General features: G+C 36.2%; 1 protein-coding gene across 8 annotated transcripts in view; it reads right to left on the bottom strand.

The window, feature by feature from the left end:
* The window catches only part of unc80 (unc80, NALCN channel complex subunit), a 152,833-nt gene that overhangs the window by 85,163 nt on the left and 48,403 nt on the right, over nucleotides 1-19,267 (bottom strand). For all 8 annotated transcript variants that reach the window (XM_067122356.1, XM_067122355.1, XM_067122353.1 and 5 more), the window contains 6 exons: nucleotides 15,863-15,922; nucleotides 11,543-11,691; nucleotides 10,766-10,909; nucleotides 5,803-5,975; nucleotides 788-963; nucleotides 485-657 (listed from right to left, as the gene is read on the bottom strand). In XM_067122356.1, coding sequence (XP_066978457.1) covers nucleotides 485-657; nucleotides 788-963; nucleotides 5,803-5,975; nucleotides 10,766-10,909; nucleotides 11,543-11,691; nucleotides 15,863-15,922 — 875 coding nt within the window. The remainder of the gene's footprint in view (nucleotides 1-484; nucleotides 658-787; nucleotides 964-5,802; nucleotides 5,976-10,765; nucleotides 10,910-11,542; nucleotides 11,692-15,862; nucleotides 15,923-19,267) is intronic.

Here is a 19,267-nt window from a genome sequence, read left to right on the forward strand (position 1 = left end):
TTGTTATATCTGCAGATACAGGTCATTTGATTAAGAGCTGCCTGCAGGCTGCCATTTTTGAAGAGCTATCTGCAGACAAAGGTCTATCTTTAAAACCCATCTACTAGCAAAGGCCCTCTTTCCATAGTTATCTGTAAACAAAGACCTTTTCACCAGAGCCTTTTTCCGAAAGCTATCTTCAGTCAAAGGCTAACTGCAGACTGAGACTCTTTTCAAGAGCTGTCTGCAAACAAAATCCCTTTATCAGAGTTTTTTTGTTATACAGAGGCCCTTTTCGAGTTGTATGTAGGAAAAAAAGTCCTTCTACAGAGCTATTGGCCGACTAACAAGAAACATCGGCAGAAAAAAAAGAGACTTTTTCGAGAATTACAGTATCTTGAGACACAGGCCCTTTTCAAGGGCTGCCTATTACCAGAGAACATAATTACGACCAAGCAAGTCCCTTCGAAAGATCATCTTACCTACTGGCTAAGAGTTGTCTTACCTTAAAGAAGGCATACTCTTGCCTTTCACCAGTCCTGAAGAAGGAAGTCTGGGAGATGGAATGCAAGGCGGTGGGCGATCCTCCGCGAAGTGGTCAAGGGCGGAGTGCGGGCGTGATCTCTGCTCACCCTCGACACCCCAGGAACTGCCCCCGAAATCACCCCTGTCCCCGTCCTGCTAAAAGATAAGGTGATGTACCTTCTTAGATTGTGTCAACTACTTTCTTTTATGTGTATTTTCATGCACATTTTTATTTATATTTACAGTATTTAAACATTTCAGCAATGGACGACGGACGTATTACTTGATCATCCGAGACTGACGACCTCCTCGAATCTTCGTGACCTATCTTCTCGAGCGCCTTTTCCGAGCAGGACCGTAGCTTCGTCTCCACGAACGCCCGCAGCTCGTTGAGTTTCAGCTTCTTCCTGGTGCTACCACCCTGGGTGCTGAGGCCTTCCCTCCTCGGGCAGAAGTGGTCTGAAAACAGAGAATTGGAACGTTCAGGACCAACATTCCTGTCAGTAACTGCTTGTTATTTATGAGAAAAGGATAACCTCTGGTTGCCAAGGTTTATCTTAAACAAACAGGTAATTCGACATCTACCTTATCATCAGCCAGCCGTGGTTTTTTCTGTTACGTGAATAAAACCACGACTTCAGCAAACAGCAACATTCTTGCTCAACATACAGGTGAGAACAAGCATGTAATAAGAATAAATACCCACCTTTTAAGACATTCAATACAAGTAAACACCATCATGTGCCACACAATGATATATGGAATCTAGATTACAATCTAGTAATATGATCATGAAAAATTTTTGTTAAGCTTATTGTGTTTATATATATATATATATATATATATATATATATATATATATATATATATATATATATATATATATATATATTATATATATATAAATGTGTATATATACATATGTATATAATATATATATATATGCATATCTATATGTGTATACAGTGGACCCCACCTATTTGCGGTTCTGGATTCGCGGCTTCACCTATTTGCAGATTCCTCTGTGGATATTATACACAGTATTCACGGAAAATTCACATATTCGCGGTTTTCATAGAGAAATATTCACAAATTACTATTTTCATATCATTTTTTTACTAAATTAACTTTTTTCTGACAAAACTATTAAAACAAGCATTTTTAGAAGGTACTTTGGTTTTTTTGAACTATCAAAATAGGCAGTTACAAGCGTCTATAGAGAGGTTTTAAGTAATCGCAGATTTGAGCTATTCACAGGGGTTAGTGGTAAGCATCCCCTGCGAATACCAGGGGTCAACTGTACATATATAATGTGTAATCAACTTTTTCATTTTTTATATTCTAAAAATTTATTACAATCCTCTTAGTTCTAGCAAACCTAGTTATTTAGAGAACATACAGTTTCATTTTCATTCCCAAAAATCATAGTGCTAGTGCCAACAGAATGTAAAATGACATAGAATCCAGTGCTACGACCTATATTCATTCATTTATACTGTCTTCTGTAATAGCAGGTTCTACTACAAAGCATTCAAAGGGCCCAGTCATTTCTGACTGCCCTTACCGGTGTACATCATATAAACTGCATGTGAGGATGTCATGTCAATTTACCATCCATGACTGACAGGTATCACAGTGGTAATAATAGGTAACACAAGGACATCAGTGCCTGAGTAAGTGCAGATGACTTGGAACACTCAATACAAAAATGGCCCATGAACAGTAAAGCCAATGGAAAAGTTAGAGATTGCCTGGGGATGAACCTTTGTTCTAAATTGCAGATAAGCCTCTTCTGGAAGGCCACCAGTAATCACCCATTTCAGTATGCTATTACAACCAAATGGTTGAGGGTATGGGCTTTGCAAGTGCACAAAAAAGAACAAGATTTAAAGCCTTGGGACTGGAATATGTGTGAGTCTGGCATAAACAGGAATGCATGAAATGCAACATGTAAGAGACCAGGCATGACAGTGACTGTCTTGTGTGCCGCAGAGATGCCAGAAGGTATGATCTGCCATTTGGTGTAACAAGGAAATGTAAAAAAAAAAATGGGGATGGTTACCCTAGAAGTTTAGCTAAATAAACAAGTGAACACGAACGAAAATTTTCAAGAAGAGTTAGAATGGAGAAATGATGCTTACTGAAAATATGGAGTAGATGGCAGGTTTGCTGTGCCTAAAATGCATCAGAATGGCAAGAATCCTGTGGAAATGTGTTGCGAATGTGGTTTGATTGTTGGTGTGTGGTTTCAAAAGAGCAATATTCACAATTATTCTATACTAGAACAAGTGTCAGTATGGAGATTCAGGAAACGGCAAAAACATGAGAATGAGTGTGAAAGTGGTGATACTTGCTAATTGATGATAGTGCAGAGAGGTTACAAAGGCCAGTGAAAAGATTTGTATTTATACGAGGAGGAAGTAGGAGCGAAGGGTAATAAAAGCAACTGAAGGTCAGAAAGATGCAACAGAAAGTCAGAAAAATACAGTATTGGACAATGAATGGAGAAGACAAAACGTTATAACAAAGATTGGTCAAGACATCTAAAAATCAAATGCATAAAGTTGTTGAGCCCAGTCTCCATTATGGAAGTGAAGTGTGGATGTTAAATGTGACTGAGAGAGAAAAATGGATAGTGTTGTCTGTAAAGTAAATACGGTTTATAAAAATTAAAGGGCAAAGCATGTGAACAAAGAAACCGTGGTTGCATCAGGCTATATCTTTTTTTTTAAACAAGATATTAATTTCGAGGATGAGCTGTATTCTCACAAGAATATGTTTATTGTAGGACTTAATTTTATATGGACTGTTTAACCTTCCTGTAATATGAAATTTATTTTTTGCTATGATGTCATTTCTTTTCCGAACTTGCTTTTATCACATTCAAGAAGCATGTCTGGAAGGATACATAACAAAAAAAAAATGGAAAGCAAGGCACCTTTACAAGAGGGACTGATATGGAACACTTACCACAATAAACTGAATTTTTTAAAAAAATTTACATAAAACATGGCGTTATTGTAAGTCCATCAGTGAACAACAAATTATTCTACAGTGTTTGCAGGAAGAACATTAATAAACGTGACGGGTAACACCATCAATAAGCTAGGTGCAATAAGAAAAAAAAAACAAATCTGGCTGCTGGCCCAAGGGGTTGTGAGCATTTTCTTGTGCCTGGTCCGCATACAACACAGCCTTGGTCTTCTGTGCAGGAAGGAAGCCAAAATGTAACTAGCGTGACAGTCCTCAAAGGAGTCCACAAGTCACCCTTTTTATCCTTGAAGAAAAAGTCCCTGATAGAGACCATGCTGCCCTTCGGGGGGAAGAACTTGAAGTGGTGCATCTTCTTCTCGGGTGTGGTCGTGGTACTTTCGTTGGAGCTTTCAGAGGGTGTCTGGTGAGACAACAGCAGCAGGAGGGACTTCCTCAAGCTTATGTCACTCGAATTCTGGCCACTTCGAGAAGACGTTTCGGATTCTTGCGGTATAAAATGGGATTTGGTGAACAGCATGGTTTATGAACACATACTTCATTATGCAAATGTACGACCATTATACCTGCTTAATCTGGCAATAGTGACATGCAAGTTATCATTAGTATCTACATAACGACACATCTTAGCTTTTTAAAGGTTATACTTGATGAAAACTAATGGGTAAAACAACGGCTCATACATGTTAGCCAAAAAGGATAAAAGGACTACGCGCATGGTTAATCATTCCCTTGAAATTAAGCCAAAACGAAATTAAAGCACATCTGAGAGTTGGTATTAACAGGCTTTTTTCTCTAATACTACTTTTCCATGAAGGAACAAACGTCTCTAGTAAATGGAAAATATTCAACCTTGTGTGCCACTTTAGCTCTACTGTACAATCTACCATTCATAAATAATTCATTTATGTTGTTATTTTTTCGTGGTTTGCTACCTAGGGTTCAGTTGACTATCATATTTTGCATTGACTCTACAGTCATTCTTCAACTGCAAAAAACCGAATTATTTTAAACATCTTCCTTTTTCATTTCACGTACCTTTGTAGAGGGAAGTGGCTGCCATCAACCATAGCAACAGGGAGGGACACAAAGTTGAAACTTCTAGGCTACACACCCTCACATATACACATACTAACAATTTGTCACTGTCAGTTATCTGACAGCATCTAATTTATCAACAGTCATATACAAATACAACACCATTTATAACATACAGTTTTTAAATTGGGAATCAGAATGGTTTAATAAACAGAACTACAAAATAAAATTTCAGTTTTTAAATTAGGAATCAGAATGGTTTAATAAACAGAACTACAAAATAATATTTTTTTCATATTTGAGTACTGAGGGCATAATACTTTCACCTTTGACAAATGTACAGCACCATATATACCTTTCAAAACTCTCAATGAGTTATGGTTCTGTTTGCACAAGTAGTTATCACTTAACTGACATAAGGCCTTCAAAGTTCCTTAGCGATCTTATACTCAAAACTCATGTGACACTAGGGTACCATCCACGTAGTTTTCTCCAGACTCACAGGATGATTTCGTCATAACAGGGCTGGCTTCAAATATCTAGTGACAGTCTTTACACTGACATGAGATACGTTCTGTACATTTTGCTACTTAAAAATTTACCATCAAATGATACAAGATACTTACCTAGAATCTTCCATTTTTATAGTTTGTACTCCACTAAGATACGATACTTATCCAGAATCCTTGGCACTGATACAGTTGCCACTCAAAGATTTATATAACTATTACGACTTGCATTCTTGGCAACTGACTGGTGTAGGATGTCCACCAGTGACCTTTAACATTTCATCTATCATATACACACCAATGTATGATCATTTCCACTGAAATAGTTACTACTTGAAGGAAAATTATAATAATTTCCACTGAAATAGTTACTACTTGCAGGAAAAGTATAATAATTCCCACTGAAATAGTTACTACTTGAAGGAAAATTATATTTCCACTGAAATAGTTACTGCTTGAAGGAAAAGTATAATAATTCCCACTGAAATAGATACTACTTGTAGGAAAAGTATAATTCCCACTGAAATAGTTACCACTTGAAGGAAAAGTACTCATCCAAAGACTTTGCCACTTAATACAACCATCGCTCAGTTGATAAGGCCAAAAAACAACGTTTACTTTTAATTATGACAAATTAATTGACGTGAGACAGCATTTTAGTCCTAAGGCCCGATATGGCAGTTACCACATTAACGTGATATGAACCTATGACCCTTCCTTGTGATGTGGTCAACACTTGAATCCCATTAGCAATCCTTACCGCTGATATAATTGTCCGACGAAGACTGGTCGCTTTGTTCAGTAACCTCCTTCGCCTTCCTCTCTTCTGCGGGGTCACAGTGGAGAGAAACGTGTATCTTGGGTATTGGGAGAGAATTGCTTCGTCTTCGAGGGGGTATGGTGTGCCCAGTCTCCTCTCCAATGTCCTGAAGCCTGACCCACCATCAAAGGGGAAAAGTTAATTCATTTGGGAAAAAAAGCAGTGAATGAACTTTATTCCACAACAATTGCAAATATGAAAAACAACAATGAGTGGTTTTCTTAAGCATGTGAAAAGTATCAATATAATCACTTCAGATTATTTAGTGCTCTTAATTTCACTTGGTATGAAGGCTAAACATTTTACTTCATTGAAGGCAAATGAATCTATATACATGAGCTGCAGGATCAACACCACAAGGGCAGAGAAAAATGCCAAGTTGGTGTTTTTTAAGTGTGCAAACTTTATCTAGAACTATTTAAGATAGCTTTTGTTTCTAAGCCTCATCGCAAATGCTAAATACTTTTTTGTTGAGATGCAAAAAGTCAAAACATATCGCATTCTATCCTAAGCATTATCTGCAGGTGAATCATTGTGATGACTACTACCATGAACACTAAAACCAATTCTCAGTGTCCACAAAATCAGAGAACTGGAAACTCACTTTTCATTTGGATACCGAAGACTAAATTCTTTCACAAATCCTCTAACTAAGGGTTTGTGGTGGTCCTGGTACTACCACAGAACTACGTAAAGGTTTTCCTATTTTAAGTTTTAAAAAATGAAATTAATATCCAATATTCTACCAAAAGCAACCGAAGATATTCTTTCTTAGATGCACAGCATTCAACTGGTGTCACATAATCACAAAGTGATTAATATATGTACAATCGTTTGTTACAGTGACTTTAAAAATCTATACCAATACCTAAATAGCAAGGAGAGACTCAAACAGCGAATTAAGACGGTAAAAACATTTGCCTGTGCGTATCTGATAATGTTTACGTTTTAATTCGTGTGCTCTACAAAAACTAACACTAAAGTGCTTTCTGCCGACGCTTGTGCTCACTGCACAGACTTTACAGTTACTTTCAGCACTGACTCTTGACAAGTATCCAAGACTGTGTGGTTTGCCAGTTCTCTCATTATAAGGGCGTGGAAACATCTGTATAAATGTTAGGAGGAGAAACTTCAAACGCCTAACTTGCCCTACTTGTCAAATCATTCATTATGTTCTTCACGAACTTTTAGTTAATACCTCCCACCACCCATTTAAAAGAGAAATTACGTTACTTATCCACTGTCTCATAGATCTCTTTGAATCTTATCATCGTTTAAAGTAAAAACAATCAAAATAAGGAATAAGCGAAGATTGTTTATTCTTATAGCTAATGCACTAAAGAAAGGGCAAAAGGCGTTTGTAGCGAACGAATGGGAAAATGAAATCAATGAATGCATGAACGGCCTTAAAAGTATCCATGGAAGGTCATTCAGAAACATCTACAGTAAACTACTCTGAACTGAAGGGATTTGGAAATAAATATGACTCCCTCTACGAAGGGCGGGGGTGGGATTCGGGGACACAATATCCTAGAGGGGGAAAAAAATAGGAGGAAGTATCACCAGACTACTTCTAGGGATGCCGGGATTCTATAGTACTTCATCACAGCTAATTCTAGTCCTAAGAAAAAATTTTAGGCTAAAGGGACCTACGTTAAAAGGGTAACTGAAATCAAGCAGGAAAATAGAAATACAAGTCAAAGTGATGGGTGCTTTTTTTCATCTACTTCCCGCCGGCTGGTATGATAAGATCCTCATGAGCAAGAGTCTGTGCTGGCATAAGGCCAGCTCATTCAATCGAAAGTAACTAATGATGAGTGCGCTTTCTATTCCCGGACTTTGATTTAATGTTGTCTGATGGCTGTTGTTGCCGCTAAGATAAAACGATACAAGAATAACATATTTCTTATATCTCTCAAGTTAACAATATAACTTAAATATTAGCAATATTACTGTGAAATTGTTTGCGCTTAATGTATGGCATATTTTATACGTAGAAGATTTCAGTTTCATCTACTTTAGAACTGTTTAATATAATGCTTCTCTAGCAAATTCAAGTGTAATATGGCGTATTATTATTACTAAATTTCCCTGTATGATTAGAATTCGCTAATCATGTAGACAGACCTTCCCAGAAATATTCTTTACAGACTTAACTTCAAGTCATCTGGTACTTTTGCAAATCACATGGACCTGAATATTATCCCAAGAGTTTTAATTCCCTTTGTAATTCCGCGGTCCAGATGAACAGACGAAAGAATCCATTCAATGGTTTTTAATTCCCTTTGTAATTCCGTGGTCCAGATGAACTGACAAAAGAATCCTTTCAATGGTTTTAAATCCCCTTTGTAATCCCACGTTCCAGATGAACAGAAGAAAGAATCCATTCAATGGTTTTAAATTCCCTTTGTAATCCCACGTTCCAGATGAACAGAAGAAAGAATCCATTCAATGGTTTTAAATTCCCTTTGTAATTCCACGTTCCAGATGAACAGACGAAAGAATTCATTCAATGGTTTTTAATTCCCTTTGTAATTCCACGCTCCAGACGACCAGACGAAAGAATCCATTCAATGGATTGTCACTTAAAGTGCATTTTACTGACTGGACATACAAAGACAAATGGGAATTTCTGACTTGAATGCCGAGGTAAACGAACATTTTCAACTTTAGGGAAAGACGAGCACAACTAACTCTGTATAATACTCGAATATAACGGCAAACTAAACGTACGAACGCACTCTGCGCATCTCACTAAATAAAGGAGAGAGAGAGATAGATGGAGAGAGAGAGAGAGGGAGAGAGAAAGAGAAATTCATCCACAAGGAGATTAAGAGAATGTATATATAATTTAAAAAAGCAACAATCACTCGTAACTCTCACCTTTGCGCTCTAGAGAAGTGAGGAGTGAGGGGGGGAGGGGAATTGGGGGGTTGGGGCGGAGGGGAGGGGGGGAGAAGGAAGAGAAGTATTGTCAGATTCTACTTTTACTTAAGAAATCGCTGGTTTGGACTTAATCAAGGAAAGCAAGGTTAATGCTAATAGCTTCTGGTATATAGTTACGAACACCTTTTTAAAACCTACCAGGATCCACCTCACCTTCGGCACAAACCTTTATTTTTTTTTATTTTTTTGCTTTTTCTTTTTTTTTTTTTTTTACTTTGGGGGAGGTTGTTCTTTGCAAAATTAGTTTAAAATTGAGAATTAATCATTACAGAATTATGGGAAGGTTAAATATAATCTATTTGTTAAAAGAAAATAAAGATACAAAGAAAGATGGTTCGTTATAATTCACTTGCGTGAATCCATTGCAAAATGAACCATGGAAAAATAGAAAAAATTATATATACACATATATAAATCCATAAAATTCCTTAAAACTTCATGAACAGGAACCATTGAAAAATAATTCATCTGAAAATTGTTCACAAATATAATAGTATTGCATAGTTCAATATCCATGCAAAAAAACCGGAAAAACAAAGGTGGATTAGTGGACTGATGACAGCGATTAACACTTCCAATTCAAGGTTTGCTTAGAAGACAAAACAGAAACGATTATATACTCAAGAGAGGCGCTTAAGCTACAAAGTATACCATACAGTTATTCTGCCAAATTAAAGCTCAGCTAAGGTCAGTTTCGTCAAAATATGGAAAGAGGTAATTGAGAATTAAGGAGAAAATTAAATTTTTCACTTCACAGAATTAATCAACACATTAAATTTTAGAATAGAAGATCCTTGAATATCGTTGCATACTTCATAAGGAAAGACTTCCAAAGGGCTTACTGGAAATCCTACTACAAACATCAATAAATCAGCAATAGGGAATCAATGTTTACAGATCACTTCTGACTTGTGTTGACAACTGATCTTGTGATCTCTCAGTTTATGCTGTCTGAAACAGATACTGAACAATTATTCAAATATGTCTAATATTAGGATGCATCAGTTCTCACAGAGATGACCCAAGAAAAGAAGTGTCTAGAGAAACCTTAGCCGAGCACACACAGAGAAGATATTCAACCCTACTGAGGTGGTATATAGCCAAGGGTGTCTGAAAGAAGGCGGTTACTTAGAAGGGGTATTTAAGTGATCAACATTTTATCCATCTCATGCACTTCTGGATGGCCGTGGGAAAGCTTATTCAAACACTAAGTAGTTAAAACAGATTGGTTTTACTGACAGAAGGTTCTCCAAAAAAAGTTTAACTTCAGGGGGACTTATGTCAATGAGCTCATATTTCTCTTTTTGGCAAGTTTAAATCTGTTGATGACCATCTGCTATTCGACTCTATAGTAAACAGAATGGAGATCTATCTCTCTACGATTTAGTCACAGCACCTTTGAATGCGGCGAGCCTACAGTCACCACAGGGTTATTAAGTCAGTATTGCTGTTCATTTTTATTGACTCGGTTATTAACAATTTTGGGCACAGACGCTGACAGTATTCCATCTGTCAATCGATTTCTATAATCATGTCATTTTTTCCTCGGCTTGAACGTTTTCTACAAGAAAACTGCTGAATATAATATTGACGTAAACAGTCGGTTATGCTAAAAATCATTTCCCATTGTTCACAACCCAATAGAGATTATGCAATTTACAGCTCAATTTTTTTTTCTTTTCACAAACAACACAAGAGCAAAATAATATTTTCTTTACTTCAAAATTGAAAGACACTGATTCTCACTAAACAAAAATTCTACAATTAAACGTAATTCACTTTTAAAAATCTGGAAAATTATTCAGCCCTGTCATAAATACAGGTTGTCATTAACTGAAAAAATTTTTACCCAAGCTTTATAGTTAACTGTGGTGAGTGTAGCTCTCTCAGTGATTTACCTGAGAACAGAATAACAGAAACAAAACAAAAAAACAAGCGTCGCTAAAACATGATATACCTCCTGTATATAAAATTCAGAGCCCAGTAGACTCCTTCTTCCATCCACTGGGGGACGAAAAGGCAGCGCAAAACGGCCACGTCCAGAAACGTCGCCAAAGTTGGGTCGGTTAGTGAACTCGGCTTTGCGCCGGCGTTCGATACGCTGCAAAATAGAAAAAAAAAACTAATTTTTCTACAAAAAAGAAAAACTGATTTTCATCATGTGACACCTATGATCTTTTTTACAGTTATATTCTGCAATTATAGAGCCATATTTCTCAGAAAAATGGGTGATGATTATTTTGCTACAGTACAGTGCTGCAATGGGTCCCAAATGTCACTGGTAAAAAAAAAAAATCTGTACACTGCTATAACAGATTTCAGTTGTCACAGAATCTGTATAAAGCGCTAAAATAAATTCATTTGTCACAGGTAAAGAGAATATATTAATAACCTCAATAAACTGTAAGTATATTCATAGTTCCTTATTACAAAGACAGTCACAATCATGAAAGACATAAGGTCAAAGTATCTTTCAACAGACAGCATCCCTGACACACTTCCCCATCTCCTCACTTATATTACTGAAAAAATCTGTTCTAAGAAGCATATATATATTATATATATATATATATATATATATATATATATATATATATATATATATATATATATATATATATATATATATATATATATATATATATATCTCAAACAAACCAACCCCCACCTCCGTCTATAATACTGAAGAAGAAGACGACTCTAAGAAGCGCATCTCTGCCCAAACCTGACTGACCTGGTCTTGTTGGAAGCGTTGATGTCGTTGAGCCTAGGCGTGTGCGAGTCCGTGGGAGTCGAAGCTGCCACCGAGGGAGGCTGGGTGGGGATCGAGGTGTCGCTCACTTCGACGGTGGGCGGCCCGAGGAGCGACGAAGGGTGTTCGGCCTGTAGGACATTGAGTAGGATCGTGGTGTCAAAGGTTCGCAGTAACTTTTTTTTTTTTTTTTGGCAGTTGAATCTATTTGTGCAATTTTGAGTAGAACCATTTCGTAGATTTTTTTTACTTAATGTACGTTTTAAAGTTTTAAATTACGTAGTAATGCTTTAATCTAAATTAGATGATTATGATAATGTAATACTGTCGTGATTTTATTTTTTACTGTTTTAAGCATGTGATCTGTCTTTCCAATTCAAAGCCTTTTATCCTTGAATAATTAATATTGTCCTCTCAATTTTATACGGTGAAACTTAAGTACAAAAAACACAAACACAAACTCGAAGATACACAATAATTGCCTAAATAATATTTGTACATATATTAACCATTTTCTTCTTTTCCAGTATTTTATTTCCTTGACCCTCTGAAAGTTAAATTGCGTAAAATTATGAAAAGCAGCAAAGACTACAAAATTGCTAAAAATCAATAATTGCTGTTGAAATATGAGGGATAAATTAAGAATCAAGAAATTGAAAATTAAAGCTGCGTTTGACTGCAGTAAGTTAATTTCACTTCTTTTTCTTAAAGATTTTCCTGCATGAGCTCAAAGAATGACATGTAGGAAAACTGAGGCAGAAAAATGGACACAGAAATTCATGCCAAAGAAAATTTCCATCAGAGGAGATAAAAGCCCTTTTTTTATCCAATATTCCCTTGTGAACTGGAAGAATGATCTTTGTGAGGAGCGTTTATCACGGAAGCGAAACTCCTTAATAATTATAGCTCTCATAACCAAATTCCTTAATAATTACAGTTGTCATAACCAAATTCCTCAATAATTATAGCTCTCATAAACGAATTCCTTAATAGTTATAGCTCTCATAACCAAATTCCTTTATTATTATAGCTCTCATAACCGAATTTCTTAATATTTATAGCTCTCATAACCAAATTCCTTCATAGTTATAGCTCTCAAAACCAAATTCCTTAATAGTTATAGCTCTCATAACCAAATTCCTTAATAGTTATAGCTCTCATAACCAAATTCCTTAATAATTACAGCTCTCATAACCAAATTCCTTAATAGGTATAGCTCTCAAAACCAAATTCCTTAATAGTTATAGCTCTCATAACCGAATTCCTTAATAATTACAGCTCTCATAACCAAATTCCTTAATAGTTATAGCTCTCGTAACCAAATTCCTTAATAGTTATAGCTCTCATAACCAAATTCCTTAATAATTACAGCTCTCATAACCAAATTCCTGAATAATTACAGCTCTCACAACCAAATTCCTTAATAATTACAGCTCTCATAACCGAATTCCTTAATAATTACAGCTCTCGTTACCAAATTCCTTAATAATTACAGCTCTCGCAACCAAATTCCTTAATAATTATAGCTCTCATAACCAAATTCCTTAATAATTATAGCTCTCATAACCAAATTCCTTAATAACTATAGTTCTCATAACCAAATTCCTTAATAATTATAGCTCTCATAACAAAATTCCTTGATAATTATAGCCAAATAAGTGAAAGCTAGAGATATTTAAACTTAGATTTCTCCCGTAAGTGGTTAGTGCCGTCAGTGCACCTCACGCGGAGTACTGTAGGTATTACTTGAGGTTCTTTGCAACGTCTCTTCAGCCCCTAGCTGTAACCCCTTTCATTCCTTTTACTGTACCTCGGTTCACATTCTCTTTCTTTCATCTTACGCTCGACCCTCTCCTAACAATTGTTTGATAGTGCATCTGTGAGGTTTTCCTCCTGTTACACCTTTAAAACATTTTTGTAATCTCAATTTCCTTTCAGCGGTCCATGACCTCATGGTTCCAGTACTTAGAGTTTCGCCTAAATCTTATTTTTCATTGCCATTTCCAAAATTAGATTTCACAACGATATTTTCGCAACTAGCTCCTATTAACAAATTATGCAAATAAAGAGACTAGCACTTCCAAACAACTGCTATTCCAGTATGATCTCATTCCAGGACTCGGTCGGCTGGCGCCTGGATCGTAGGTACTCCGTTAGGATCTTGGGCGAAGGCGTTGCCTCCGTAACAGCTCCTCCCTGTACAAAACGGTAGGCTAAACGAAATGCCACAGACTAGGCCTATTTTTCATCTACTGGAGAAATAATTTTACCCGAGTTTCGCTGCATCACTTCCGCAACTTTTCTTTCTTTTCTTACTATCATTTCATTTTCATGTCTTTCGGGAATATCGAACCAATTTGGTTTGTTAGTAAGTGGATACTTTTCTTACTGCAATAGCAACCGTGCATGGATTCTTGAGCTTTCTAAATATAAAGACGTTTTCGTTGTAAGACTTCTGATGTTCCATTAATCTAGACCTTTTTGGGTCTCACTTTCCGTTAATCCAGTCCTTTTTGGGTCTCTTTCCATTAATCCAGACCTTTTTGGGTCTCACTTTCCATTGATCCAAAACTTTTTACGTCTCACTTTCCACTGATCCAGATCTTTTTGGGTCTCACTTTCCATTAATCCAGTCCTTTTTGAGTCTCATTTTCCATTAATCCAGACCTTTTTGGTTCTCACTTTCCATTAATCCAGGCCTTTTTGGGGCTCACTTTCCATTAATCCAAAACTTTTTACGTCTCACTTTCCTACCCTGTTCCCCAAGATATCCAATTTGGGCACCAGTTTTACCAAGATATTCTCTCCCATCTTCTTTAACTGACCTGATCATCTCAAAACACACCTATCCATATACTGTACGCTATCTTGTTTACCTTTTATTAACCATATCTCTGTATATCATCTCTCCTTAACGACCGTTAACCAGCGTATCCTGTACAGCTTGCGCCTCGTTTCTTTCATTCACGTCCAACAACCTTAATTCCCCGCAACATGGAAACACTGCCTTTCAACATTCTCTAACTTTCTAAACCCTCCTTTACAATCTACACGCCGTCTCTTTGCTGTCACTGATAAATCTGGCTCATCTGTAAACAACATCCACAAACTTTACATCACCTGCTCTTTCCCTCCCCAGCTTTCCTAATCATTCAACTTTTATTGAACCAGCCTTGGATGTTATAACCCCTTGCAGGCTTCACTTCCATCATAAAAATTTCTTACTACTCTTAACAAACTACAGTGCCGTCAGTATTAGATATCCTCAACCTGCTCTGCACTGCTTCTTGATGCTATCTCTCGAGTCATGTACGACACAGATACATCTCTTTACTGTCGACTTTCTCTGTCAACACACCCGTCGTACAGCTCTACCCCCTCGTCAAGCCTTCTGCAACGCTGTTTTCCTTCTTCGGTCAAAAGACTTTTATATACCTTTTCAGTTATATTAAGCAATGGTGCACTATTATGGTTCTCGCCTTTTTACTTAACAAAGGAGGGTTTATTCTTTTCATCCATTCCTTTGGAGCCATTCTCAGTGGGGCAAACATTACACCCTATGACAAAACAGTCACTTGTATTCTACTCACCACATCACAGTATTTCATTTTGTTAGTCACTGAGATTAAACAGGACAAATTAGCTGCACAGTGAGTGTCTTACATAACTTAAATGAAGCCAGCCCCCAGAAAGGACCTCAGTTGCTAACGACTCTGTGAAAATTAGTCTTCTGTTTTCAGTGAATTCTCCATCTATACTTAGTCGTAAGTGACCAAGAACTCTTCATCGTTTAATATCTGAGTGAATTTTACATTTTTTTTCTTTTGCTCATTCACTCAGCAAGAGAGCGGGAGGGTCTTTAGTGATTTCTGAGGGATGAAATCTAATGAGAAATTATCTTTGCTGTCTGTTTCATGGTGAGAAAATACGACAAAAAAAAAATGTTCACTTTCCACAATAAAGAAAATATTGTAAAGATTGCTTATCTGAGGCAAGAATAAGCATAATGGTCATTGTAGATATATAACAGTCTCTCGAGATCTGCTGTCTGACTGCTTACGAAGTTCAAGATGGATAAAAAAGGCACTAACACTCGTACTATGATGGTCACACAGATTAAGTCAAGGTCAACAGGTCTACAGCCATCCACACGAGAAGTCAAGTCCAGTTGGCACACACGTCCAAAAACATTACAGATAATACATCATAAACTGGAGGTGTATAAAGATATAGTGAATCGAGCTTCAATGGACACTAAACACATAAAAAAAGACGACACTGTCTCTACGGATCATTTCCTACCTTGTATACACTAGACTCTCGCCCGTCGTTGTCAGGATAGGATCCAAGTCTGAATATAACCTTTGGAGAGAGAAAGATGCAATCAGGGTTGGTTTGCATTTTAGTGTTCCCTCGAGGGAAGGGATATAAATCACCATTTTAGAAGGTACTTGGTATGACAGCAAGGTACTTCTTTACACGATTATATAAGAGAAAAAGAAAAAAAACTGTGGTACATCTTTACATGAAAAAGTAAATCAAGAGATTAGCAGGTATCAGAGGAAAATTAGAGAAACATAACGGTAAATTCAAGCCAGAGACTGCCCAAACAAGACGTTATAACCGTAAATTCATTCATTTGAACCTTAAATAAGAAAGACCTTCAGTCCTGAAACGAGTCTTACATTCTTATACAAAACTTCCAATGAAAGATCTACGGAGAGACTCCTCAGATCCATAGAATACTTTACTTATTGCATTTATAATTTTGCAATTGCGAGACATCAAGAAGTACCTTGCTTCACACAACTTTCGATCCTTGTTCATAAAACATGCCCCTCAGTATTAACTTCAGGAATTTTTTCTTGCAAGCAAATGCATCATTTTACCTCGACTCTACTTGTTAATCAAGGAGCTACGTGTGTTTTGCATAAATTATCAGGAACTGAGTTCGCGCTCCAAACTCAGAGACATGGTTATGAAACAGTCACTGGATTTGATTTATATTACTATTATCTTCAACGTCATATCCGCTTAACTACCTACACTATTTATGGATCCGGTGCTTAGGTAGCTACTAATTCTATGTGAGTTAATAGAACTTCCAACATGCAATGCCCTAGCCATATGAATTGCGTGTAATGCACATATTTTTCATACTGCACATTTTTTCTCATTAATACTGACAATTAAGGAACTGGAACATATGTTTAGGGGAGATTTGTGCTTACTGCCTCGCCAGTTTCTTTGTATAAACAAATGAATCATTTTCATTTAAAACAACCAAACAAACACAGTGATGGTAGCCTCAAATGAGTTAGGATTACTGTCTGTTACACTAGAAGGATAATACTAGCCCACGGATGACCAAGAACTAAAGTAATAAGCCTGAGGAAGAAATAAACAGTTACTTGGGGATACCCACCGCCAAAGTGACGGATTTTGATTGCTCTAATATAAAACAAAAAAAACTGGCATTGCAAATATGTCTGGAACGGAATTATTTGTAAAGTCAGTTGGATATATAGAAAATTCTTACATCAAGAGTCGAGTTACCATATGAGCAGAGTACCTAAAGAACAAAATGTAACTTGTGTTTGAGCACTAGAACAGATCTATTTTCAGTTCGCACATGTAAACGCATTAGAACATGAAGGTGGTAGGGAAGGAGGTGTTTTCAAAAGCAGATGGAACTGATATTAGAATTAATGAAAACTTTTACCAGTGGTTTAGGAGAGAAGCACAAAATGAAACCTTAAGGGAACTGTCACAACACAACACGATTACTGGACAGAGAAGTAGTTATCAGTACAGTGCAGCGTAGACTACAACTACAGGGTACCCCACAAAAAAAAAAAAACACAGGAAATTTTAGATTTACATTATGTATTTTACACACGTATTTTACCAGGTATTTTACTTTATCAATGAAGTACAAAAGTTAACTAACATAAACTCACGACTTCACTGAACCTAATGAATGGCCCTCAAAAAGTCCAGATCTCAACGTAATGGATTTTAGTATGTGGGGTTTACTGTTACATCAACTTCAAACTGTACCAAATTTCCTGTTTTTTTGTGGGGCACCCTGTAAAACTATTTGGTACCTTTAAGGCTGTCATAACTAGATTTATCTAAAACCAAACGGCTAGAGCAACTCGCCCAAAGTAAAACAAACGAAAAAGTCGTGGGACAGGTAGATGGAAAATTAACAAATGAATCAACAAACGAAATAAATAATGGGATAGGTAGATGAAAAACTACAAATAAATCACAAGTGACTGAGATTACGATAACCCCCTTATTACTCGTTCTCAAGTGAAAGTGATCAATATAAAAACGAGGACAAAAATTCGAAATTATGAATGATGTCTATAACAAAATCATAGTTCAAAATAAGGCAAACGTTTTAAATATGACAAGGATGAAAATGTCACCGCAAATTTTTAATGTAACTATAAAGTTAAATAAAATCTTTAATGTAATTATATTTCCATTTTGACTCATTTTGAATGTAACTATAGAGGGAAATATAATCTTTAATGTAATTATGTTTCCCTTTTTGGCTCATTTTTAATGTAACTATAGAGGGATATATAATCTTTAATGTAATTATATTTCCCTTTTGACTCGTTTTTAATGTAACAATAGAGGGAAATATAATCTTAACTGTAATTATGGTTCCATCTGGCTCATTTTTAATGTAACTATAGAGGGAAATATAATCTTTAATGTAATTATATTTCCCTTTTGACTCAGTTTTAATGTAACTATAGAGGGAAAACAATCTTTAATGTAATTATATTTCCCTTTTGACTTATTTTTAATGAAGGATATATAATCTTTAATGCAATTATATTTCCCTTTTGGCTAAGACTGAATGAGAATATTTTCCTCGGTCGAAAAATAAAAAGTTCACGATACTCAAAGCTAAAATGATGACAGATCAGGGACAACTGAAACAGAGAGACGAGGCATATAACAAATGGGCACAATCTGCTCTTCTGACATCAAGGCTTGGGTGCATAAAACTCTTTTCATATCATATGAGGAAAGTCTTACTTGTAACTAAAAAATGACAAATAAAACACTGAGTAACATCTTTCCACGAAAGCTGGGAGTGACAAGGATTCTACACACGAATAAGTCGAGAACATTAGATGCAAAGTTTGCATTTACTTCTGAACAACGATTAAGCACATAATTTGGAAGTTCTCCTGTCATCCATTCAGCTGTGTCAAAAGTTACTTGATGAAATTATCAAGTCTTACAGAAACAATAACAGCAAGGGAGTGAATAAAAAAAGGAAAAAAATACAACAAATTAGACAAGTGTATATCTAAGTGAGTGCTATCTTGGTATTTAAACAGATGTGCTTGCTACATATTTAACTTAATGCTACATGTTTATTTAAACAGATCATCTTGTTATCTATCCATCTAAGCCAAGGCCGTCCAAGTTGTTTAGTCTGAGGGCCATTCTTGAAAAAACAAAAAGTCATGCGGGACACCTGTGTGTATGTATGTATGTATGTATGTATGTATGTATGTATGTATGTATGTATGTATATAAAAAGAGAAATATACTTTTACTTATTTTTCTCTAGCGGGCCACTTTCAAAATCAAACGGGCCACTTTTGGCCAACGGCCATGGGGTTGGACTGCCCTTCTAAGCTAATGCGACTGTTATACATAAATATAAACGCA

This window comes from Macrobrachium rosenbergii, chromosome 20 (genome assembly GCF_040412425.1).
Source record: "Macrobrachium rosenbergii isolate ZJJX-2024 chromosome 20, ASM4041242v1, whole genome shotgun sequence".
NCBI lineage: Eukaryota > Metazoa > Arthropoda > Malacostraca > Decapoda > Palaemonidae > Macrobrachium > Macrobrachium rosenbergii.